At 44.6% G+C, this 10,249-nt stretch overlaps 1 protein-coding gene across 6 annotated transcripts in view; it reads right to left on the bottom strand.

The window, feature by feature from the left end:
• Positions 1 to 472: 472 nt before the first annotated feature.
• The window catches only part of RIC8B (RIC8 guanine nucleotide exchange factor B), a 128,388-nt gene continuing 118,611 nt past the window's right edge, over positions 473 to 10,249 (bottom strand). For 2 of the 6 annotated variants that reach the window (XM_056118730.1, XM_056118766.1), the window contains one exon: positions 473 to 1,803. In XM_056118730.1, coding sequence (XP_055974705.1) covers positions 1,692 to 1,803 — 112 coding nt within the window. In that variant the 3' untranslated portion in view covers positions 473 to 1,691. Of the gene's footprint in view, positions 1,804 to 7,971; positions 8,574 to 10,249 lie in introns of those variants that run through there. The other 4 variants (XR_008793145.1, XM_056118744.1, XM_056118760.1 and 1 more) reach the window with 4 other exon arrangements.

Below are 10,249 nucleotides of genomic sequence, written 5' to 3'. Positions count from 1 at the left end.
GCCACCTGCAGGAGATAGTCCTGGGCCTGAGGGGCTGTGCTCCTGTTCTGTCCAGCTGTGCCGGCGGGGCCTGCCTGTCCCCTGCACTCTCTCTGGGGCCATTGTTTGGGGGTGGGTGGGGGCGAGGAGTTAGGTACTAAACATTAGAAATGTACGCAAATTTAGGTAAAAAGGCAAAAAGTGAGATTCTTGAGGATCTCGCCTATAGTAAGTTGCAAGATATTTAGATATCTCTTTTGGCGGCTAAAAGGCCTCTTAAAAATTCTATTCCTGATTTATTATTATTATTTTTTTTTGCCAGAAATGACTTCTGGATAAATAGCTTCTCTCTAATTTCCATGTGTTTTCCCTATCTTTAAAAAGGTTTATTATAAGTGAGAATAATGGATGTTAAAGCACTTTTAAAAAGCATAACTTATGAGACAGTATTGTTTACCTCATGTCTATAAAGAAGCACACACAGATGGCTAAATTGAATCAACCCCAATGTTTTATTTAAAGTTTTAAAAGGCAGTGGTTAAGCACGTTATCTATGTGGGTATATGTCTGCACCTGTGTATATGCAGACATATACCCACATACATATATGGATATAAAAGGAAACCAACCCCTTTCAACTTTAGCCACTGATTAACTAGGTCCACTGTCTATTGCATGATTCAATTTCTACTTCTTCGTATGACCAATTCTAGGAGTAAAAATAAACAGCTTTAATCAATTTAACAGTAACTACGTGGTTTTTTTTTTTTAAATAAATAAAGTTACTGTTAAACTGATCACATACGGTAGGAAGGTAGAACACACACAAGCACACACAGTCCCCAGCTGACACATGATGCATGGTGACCTCCACGTCCAGAGCGGGCGGCTAGCTCTCCGCACCTGGCAGAGGCCACAGAGAAGCTCCCGTCCCGGAGGGCTCCAGGACCTCAGAATGCATGTTCCCCGGGCCACAGACAGATGGGGCTCAGTTCCATGGTACTAGTGTTCAGGTGAGTGGGGAATAAATAGGCATCTATAGCTGCCTCAGAACCAAACCATCACTTATTACTCTTCATGGGGAGAAATGTATTCTGAAGTTCTAGTAAGTGACTAACTAACCTCTTAGGTGTGATGAGTTTGCCACTCTGGGGCTCTGTGTGTGTGTGTGTGTGTGTGTGTGTGTGTGTGTGTGTATTTTTACAAAACCCAAGTGAGACTAGGGCGGGATGACGGAGCAGCTGCTTGGCTTCCATTTCGTCAGTCCTGATTTAACACCGCGCTTGCCTCAGCCCTTAGCGACTCCCTTTGCGTCTCCCATGCCTCGCTCTGTCTGCCTGGCAGAGCTGTGAGGGGCAGCTCATGCCAGTGAGGACGGACATGGAGGAATCTTCTAAGAATCGGAGCGAACAGATGGCCAGACTGAGCCAAGACTGCTGCATGGAAAGTCCTTGGGTTCCATCCCGGTGAAACGGAATGATTTCTCCCCCGGGCGACTCGCCTCTGCAACTCTAACTGCAGCTCTGCACGAATGCCTCAGAATCGCAAAAACACAGGATCACCTCGTAAATATGCTGGATTCTCAACGAGTAAACCAGTTAATGTGTTTCTAGCCAAAGCAAGGGCATAAATGTTGTAGAGAAAAGATTCCCCTGGAGCTACAGAGAAAAGATGCTGATAAAAGCAATATTGAGAGTTGAGCAGGTGATGTTTCAGTCTGTGTCGGAGCTGGTCTCTTCGATGACAGAGTACTGACTGAGTGCTTCCTCCAAAGGCGTTATTGTCCCGTCAGGTTTTAGTCCCATTGGCTTAAGCAACTCCTCTCTAGAAAGAGATAAAAGAGAGAGAGAAAAGAATTCACCAGCATCACATACATACCCCGCCTCCACCCGATCCGCAGCCTTTAAAAGGAAAGTCTTTAAAAACCGAAGTGTTTTCCCTCAAGCCCTCTCTGTTTAAAATGGGAAAGATGAAAGGCACACGGAAAGAAAAAGAGGAGATAAAAGACTTCATTCACACGGGCCAAACCTCCTAAGCCAATTAAAACTATGAAAAGTCAAGGTCTAAATGGGCTCAGGACAAGGAGCAGGTCTCTCCTGCTTGTCGTAATTAAACCCCACCCCGTTTATGGATTAGTTTTGTTTTCAAACATAAAGGTGGAGCTGCCAACATTTCACCTGTCCCCCTGGGCCAGGCTCCCGCCAAACCCTGGTTTGGTGAGATGCGGTACCCGCACATATCAACACACCAGTCAGTCAGGTTGAATTTTGCCTCCCCAGTTCCTAGTGGCAGAGAAGGATTTACAGATTCATTTCAAATTGGTTGGCCTTCCCCAACCACCCTCCCTTTTCTTTCCTTCTCTTGCTCTTTCCTCTTTAAAAGAAAAGAAAACCACTACTATTGCTTTTGTTTGTGGCAGTTTAATTACGGGACTGACAGCCATTTTAATCTCTTCAAAGCTCCCCACTGCCTCTTCCAGCTAATCCAATTATATCTACTCCACAAGTTACAGCCTCATCTAAAGATGATTAATTATTGATTAAGCCAATCAAAAAGCCTTAGGAAAGATTTAATCTTTTCATAGGTTCTTATTTATTACATGGAGATTATGGCCAACGTACCAGTTGAGCCGCTGCTTCCATCCTCCCTCCACCCCCAAAATGCCCCTTCAGAAGAGCTCCGAGAGCGCTGCAGACTCACTGGCCCAGAAATGGGCAGCACTCCCCGAAAGCGGACCAAGCACCCTGACGAGTGGGGTTCGTGGCGGTGGGTAACGGCAAACCACCTCTCTGCCTGCACAAAGAAACGCTCCCTCCTGGGCAGGGCTAGAGCAGCTGTGGGTTAGAGGTGCTGGGAGTGTCCTGGGGAGGCCTTAGAAGAGGCCTGGGGTGGGGGGGTGGGAACAAGCATACTGGCACCCAGTCAAGCACCAGAAGATTCTTTCTGAGAATCCAAAATACCTCTTGGAGTAATGTGGATGGCTGACTGACTCAGCTGAGGCTCCTGCATGTTATTAAGTAGAACACTGGTTTCCATATCCAAGAAATGGGGCTCCTATGAGAGAACTTAGAGGTGCAGGGACCTTAGGGATCACTTGGTTCTGCCCCCCCTGTTTAGTTAAGGAGCCGAAGTGGCGTACAAAGGTCACATCCTAGTGGCAGAGCTGGGCCTGGGACAGAGGTCCTGAGTGCCAGCCATGCCCTCTGCAGCACGTGCTGCCTCTGGCTGCTGAGTGTGTCCGTAACTAAATGCCAGAGGAGGCCGGGCCCGGCTGCTACCCTCGAGTGAGACAAACATGGCAACACTATAATGGGGTACATGCTAGACGGGGGTGCTCCTGAGCTGAGCACGGACACAGCTGCTGGGGGAAGCCGAGGCAGCACCAAGTGAGATGGCTGACGCCAGGCAAAGATGCCGAGGACGGGGCTTGTGCAGTCCCTCTGCTTGTGTCACCTGCCCACCTCCCAAGTCTGTTTCTCTTTTCTTGCCGTGCTCCATGAGGCTGTGACAGGCCTTGCGGGGCAGAGACGGAGTGGCAGGAAGGTGGGCTGCAAGTGTGTTGGGTGGCCTGCTGTCTTCCACGCCAATGTAAGGAGCTCGGGTCTCACCTACTGAGGATCCCACTCAGTGGCTCTGGTGGCTGTGTGGGAGATGCACTGGAACAAGGGGACAAGGGCCCAGACAAGTTCCTGCAATGTCACAGCAGCGCAGTGAGAGGAGCTAGAGAGCTGAACTGGGCAGCGGCCGACAAGGCAGAGCGATCTGTGATCTGCGACCCACGACCCACGGGAAGGGCAGGGGGTGGGGAGACCTCACCTTCTACCAGGGTGAGAGCTGGCCTGACCTGACAGCCTGGTAGTCATGTTCAGTGGAGAGCAAGGGCAAGGTTTCCCTCAAAGCTCTTTCTACACACTACACAGCAACACTTTTATGCAGTTTCCCAGATCCAACTGCTGCTGCAAAAAGACCCTGTTTACTAACAGCTGATGCAAAAGGAGAAGAGGGAATCAAATTCCTACTGGGAATCAAACACTAGGGGTGAGGAAGGCCAGGGGTGTACGGGGGCCAGGAGACTCAGTCCAGTTAGGCTGGGTAGGGCTGAGGGCAGGGACAGGTAGCAGAGGCCCACCTGATGGACAAGGGCTATTCCACCAAGACAGGGATGAATTTCTGGCTGGATGCAGACCATCACTAACTCCACTGCTCTTTCCTTAACGGTGATACTGGGGCTATCTACCAGACTGGAAAGGAAGCTAGCAGTCTCTCACCCAAAGCCCAAACTGTTTTAAAGCCAAATCTGCTGCTTTCATCCCTACTCCCTAGTTTGATTTTACAGTGGAATACTGGAAATGTAATAAGCAGGTAACAAAAGTTTTGTGGCAAGATATAGGAGGATTTCATCTATGGAATAAAAAACCCACGCATTTTATCTGGGGAGGGTGTTTGGGGGTATACCCAGCAGTGTTCAGGGGCTACTCCTGGCCCAGTACTCAGGGGTCACTCTGGTATATGTTAGATGACGTAACTCTGGTCTCTGACCCTGTTCCCCCACCCCTGCCAGCATATGCTGTACTGGGGATTGAACCTGAGTCAGCCACATAGAAGGCATGTACCAGGTGTGGCCCCAAACAATACAAGAAAAAATCTACAAAAGGGTAATGGGGAGTGTCAGGGCTTTCTATTATGTACGGTCCTGTCAAGCTTTTCCTTTTGTCTTTTGCAACACCCCTTATTAATGTGGAGGCCCACTGGTGGGGTGAATTCTGTTCTCTCCCCCATGGCTTCAGGGAAAGCTTGGCCTTACTAACATTCCTGGAGGAAAAGTGTAAGTGCTAAATGGTCACATAAGCATGTAATTGTGCAAATGAATTAAGGCAGCAGTGTGATACAGGGAAACAAAGAAGAACCCGGAGTCAGGAAGTCCATGTGTGGTCCTGGCTTTCAACTTACCAGCTCTGTGATCTTGGGCAAGCCTGTGAGTCTCTGTTTCCCCGTCTGTGAAACGGGGACAGTGATAATACTAGCTCTACCTACTTAATGATGAAGCAAGGAATGGGAATATAGGCGAAATCGTTATGTGAGTTCTAGAGTTCTGAATACTACTAGTGTGGTACTGTGAAAGGTGCTATGTATAGATTTTGGGAGACGGGCCTGTTATCTAATCCTAGATCTCGGCTACTCACTAGCAGGAAGGCCCTGAATGTTCCAGATTTCAATTTCCTTTCCTGTGGAATTGAGACAGGAACACCCACCTCCCTGTGCTGTCATCATACATAGAAAGTACAAAGGCTAGAATGTAGCCGAACCCACAAGATGCATTTCCTGTCCCTCGGTGCTTAAAGAAGGCTTTCCCAGGCTTATTAGGGCGCTCAGGGAAGAGGTGGGGAAAGAATATGCAGAAGCAAATAAAAGACATGATCCCTGTCCTCAAGAAGCATTTGGTCAGTTCAAAATATAAAAACAGACACACATATTAAACAATATTCAACGAATCACAGAACAGCAAATACACAGGCTTGAGATGATTAACAGGCAGGCTCTGCTTTCCCTCGCTTGGCAGTTTGTCTGTACACTCTCTTTGTATTGGAAATCAGTTTAAAAAACCTTTTCCTGACTGCCTGAGAGCAGAAGGAGCAAAGATCACTTACAGCGAGGTAATCATTTCACTGGGCACTCCAGGCCGCTCAACACCCCCGTTTCAACAGTTCTAAACTTCCACGCTGTGATCAACGACTGACCCTCAGACCCAAAATGAAATCTTTGTGACAGAGACTCACTTAGACAAGGTCTGGGAAATGACCTGGTTATAATGGACCGTTCCATTTATGAAGATCTGTTTGCTGTACCTAAGTCAGCACGATGTGAACACAGAACGGGAAGCTGCAATGAAGACCACAGCACTGTCACCCTGAAGCTCAGACTGCCTGTGTACATGTCACATGGGCATGCTGTTCACAGGCTCCTTGCAGGAGACAGATGCAGTGCCAGGTTGCAGTTGCAATGATGGACATGGGCTGAGGAGAAAGAACTCTTGGAAGCAGAAGAATCAGTCAAGCAAAAGCATAGAAGCAAGAGTTAGTTGTGTACAGACTGGCAAGCAAGCTGGCTTGACTGAGGTAAAGGAAAAAGAAAGCTCAAGACAGATATGAGGTTGGAGAGAGAATCTGGAGACTTTAAGATCCTAGTCTGACAAATGAGGATTTGATCACAGAGGCATTTTTGTCTTCTATTCCAAGAACCCCACATTAAAAAGTACTCATTAAAAATAACTGTATAGTTTGAAAACTGATCATTTGCTGGGACTTTTAAAAAAGACTATGCTTCCATTAAGCTTCTGTACCCCTATGTATCTAGCTCAGTGCCTTGCAGAGAGCAGATCCTCAATGAGGGTTTATGAATGGAGATAGTTATAGATGAAGTCATCTTGCACAGAGAAAGTTAAGGCATAGTGTTTTATGGGAACAAGAATAAATAAACAATGAAAGAAAAAAGCTAGCCCTTTGGGTAAGAGTTTCGCTTTCATCATCAAGATTTACAGTGCTGGAAAAGATACTATTAGTGTTCTCTAGGAAATGTTGCATAAGGCTTTCCAGAAATTTTTCATTCTCAGACTGAGACTTGACGGCAGAGTCTATGTCTTACCTGGCTCCAATTTGCTGTTTCTACTTTAGGATGAAGCACATTACAAGTGCCTGACAAAAGCTCTCTGGGGAATACAGTACATGGGTCATAGCATACACGAGAATGGTAAAAGACCATTTATCAGGACTCATTCTCATATGAATTTCCTGATGAATTAGTCATCAGACATTGATGGTCCAGCACAAATCATGTCCCTTGTGTATCACACATCTTAGAATTCTCAACTTCTGAGCTTCTGCTACTTAGGATAGCAGGACGTCCAGATTCTAGTCTTAAATCTCCCACTAACTCTCTGGGGACTTTTGGGCATGTCATTTCCTTCTCCGGGCTTGGATTTCCTCATCTATAAAATGAAGGGGTTGGACTAGATGAGCCCCAAGGTTCTTTTTTAAAAAATCTAAAATTAAAAGCTGCTAGAATTAAAACACTCTAATTCAAGACTGTTTAACCTTTGCCTCTAATCAAGATAATTCTCTTTTTTGTCTTGTTTTCCAAGCCACAGCCAGCAGTGCTCAGGACTTACTCCTGGCTCTGGGCTCCTTGATGATTTCTGGCAAGGTTCAGAGGACCATTTGGGTGTCAGGGATGAAGCTGACTCAGCTCTGTGCCAGGCAAGTACCTAATCACAGTCCAGCCTCTAATTAAGACATTCTAAGCCCAATGGTAAAACAGCATCCCACCTGTCACTGACAAACCTCAAGACCACAAATCACTTCCGCAAAACTACAGCAGATGATTGAAATGATTATAGGAGTAAATCACAGCAGTGGCAAAGTTTACAAGGAAGGTTCTAAATTCAACCATAGCCCTCAACAGAATAGGCCATTTCATGAAGTTACTACTGCTCCTAAATTATGAAGGTCCCATCGGAAGAGTATGTCTAGGTGTCAGATATATAAACATGGTAAAACCGCTACTATATACTTAAATGTGCATCAGGATTAATATATTCATATAGCAACAACTCCTTCATACTTACCTTCAATGCTATACACAGGCCTTAACACAAGTTAAGACTGCCCTTGTTATCATCAAAAAGTACAGTGATGTCTACTGGATAAAGAGCCCATTCTAGGCACTGTGACAGTATCATGGCGGGCTTCTCATCTGATCAGGCATCTGGCCAGGGAAGAGATAAGCCTCCAAGAATGTTCAACTGGAACGAAACATCATTTAGAAATTTGATCTTACTAAACGATAAGGAACCATAATCGATAAGGGCTTGGCCAGGCATGAGGACACAGATAAAGCACGTCCAAGAAAGGAAACCCTACTTTAGCCCAGCCTAACCCTTGGGACTGCTACAGGAAACAAACAACAACAACAAAATACCTTTAGGATTTTAGGGGTTGGGAGAGTATGGGGCTTATATCATATTTAAAATGTTCTAGTCTGTTTCCTTTTCCAGAAAAAATATTTTAACATTTTCCTCAATCACCAATTCCCTGTAAGTATGAAATTCTGGGATGCCTGGGCTTGTTCAGCTTCTCAGAACCTTACAGGTCGCTCCACTTTTTAGAGCTTCTGATTTCTACATAACTCTTTGCCCAGAAAATTACAGTGCATTTTGGGGTCCAGATACTAACATACCCCACTGGACAACACAGAATAGGCCAGATGCGTATGTGTATAAAACACCTTACTTGACCTGAAAGCAAGAGAATACTCTTGCCCGCAGCACATGTTTTTGTGCAATACAAACAAAGCATTCAATTCAAGTGTACTTGTTAAAAACCAGGACATAATTAAGCAGTTGGTAAAATGCATTCTTGCTTCCCACTTGCAGATCTCCCAAGAGTCCCTTCGAATTTACCTATACGAGTTTCAGCTTCCCGCTTGCCACTTAGCTTGATAACGACTCAAAAATCATTCCCTTGTTTTCAAGGGCTCTTCTTTCTTGTCTGCTCTGTGTACTACAGGGCAGTATTGACACATGGAATTAATGACAGGGTCTGTAATGAAACAACAGTCATGCAAACACCAGTCTGCTCTTTTGATAAAACAGCATGTTAGAGACCTATTCACCTCCCTCTAATTGAGCACTGCATAATAGTTCCGATCCTTTTATGTAACATATTTTGTTCTATGATTAGAAAGGAAAAGGGGGGGGGGCTTTGAGGCACCGCTTCCTTCAATCATCCCCCTGATTAATTCTCTGTTTTTAATGAGGGTAGCTGCTATTTAGGCAGGTTGTGCTACTTGTTTTGTTGACTCCTGTACAATGTATAAGAAAACCCAAGAAGGGATAATTGGGAACCATTTCTTTGAAGGGATTCCTGCTCTTAATATATGGTTGGCTTGGGAAGAAAAAGAACCCTGACATTTTAAATTAGTCATTTCATATCTAATTCCTTTTCACATTTAAGGTATAGGCAAAATTAATATATAAAGCATTTTAATTAACAGAGCTTTTCCAAAAATGCCTCCTAAAATGGCGTTTGTATTGCTCAAAGCAGCTCTGTAATCTCTGCTTCTCATGCCAAGCCTGAGTGGGACTCTTATTTCAGTATACAGTTCACAATCTACAAAAGTGAAATGGATTTCCCAATAATTGTGGTATTTTAAAGAAACTGTATTTTAGTCACCATAATTCATAATTCATAATACTGTCAATGATAGGGTTTTATGCATTTATAAGAGGCTTTTTTTTTTCAGTTCATTTTTTCCTTTGGCACTGGCTAACATGTTCAGTTACATTCTGTAAAAAGAGTGGCTGGGAGCCCAATCTTTCACTTTTGTTGCATTTTTCAGTGGATGCCTTCTGAGGCCTGCCTGGGCCAGTGATCTTTCACTTAAGTTGTTAACTCGGTAGACAAAAGGAATATACTCTTGGTATCTCCACAGCAAATTCTAGGAAAACAATCCTGGGAGCCTTCTCTCATTTTCACCATCAAACCCTGGGATAGGGTCAAATTGGGATGGCAAAATATGCAGGATAAAAACAATCCCAAGACAAATGATTTAGGATATGGTCCACACCATGCCCTTCAACTCTGGTAAAGACAGTTGGAAGTTATGTGAACAGTTCCACAGAGCAGCCACATTATCTCCTCTGGGACTCCAGGATATTCCAAGAGGCCACAGGTGAAAAATCACATAAATTGGGGAAGTGGTCACAGCCTGAGTCTAAGAGGCCCACAAGAGGGAAATAAGTTCAGAAGGGGGCCACAGTTGGAAAAAAAGGGCTGCGAAACACTGCCATAGAGAAATCTTAAAAGTTGACCTTTCTTAGTGTAACTGAATATAAGAATGGTCAGAATGCGTATAGTCATTCTTTTCAAACTAACTACAAGACCCTGTATTAATATAGTACAGAATCACAGCAGTATTACTGGTTTCCTTCACATAAAGATTTTTGTGCGTGTTTTGATACAGTATTAACTTTTTGGCACCTGACTTGATATTTGAGAAGATTTCAACAATGAAAAAGCAGGAAGGCAGGTCCTCCAAACCTTAATTCTCTTTCTCAGGTAAATATGCTTATGACTGCTTCTCATTGTGTTTATAATGTAGAATATTATTACAAATCACTGGATAGCTGATGGCAACTGCAGTCTGAAGACTAAAGCCTAGCTCTCATCAAATGATGCCTGACCCAGAGCTGGACACTTGCGCTCTGGTTCCATTT

Source organism: Sorex fumeus, unplaced genomic scaffold (assembly GCF_029834395.1).
Source record: "Sorex fumeus unplaced genomic scaffold, SorFum_2.1 ptg000003l, whole genome shotgun sequence".
Taxonomy (NCBI): domain Eukaryota; kingdom Metazoa; phylum Chordata; class Mammalia; order Eulipotyphla; family Soricidae; genus Sorex; species Sorex fumeus.
Note: the sequence above shows the minus strand (reverse complement) of the source record. Positions and strands in the feature narration are given on the sequence as shown.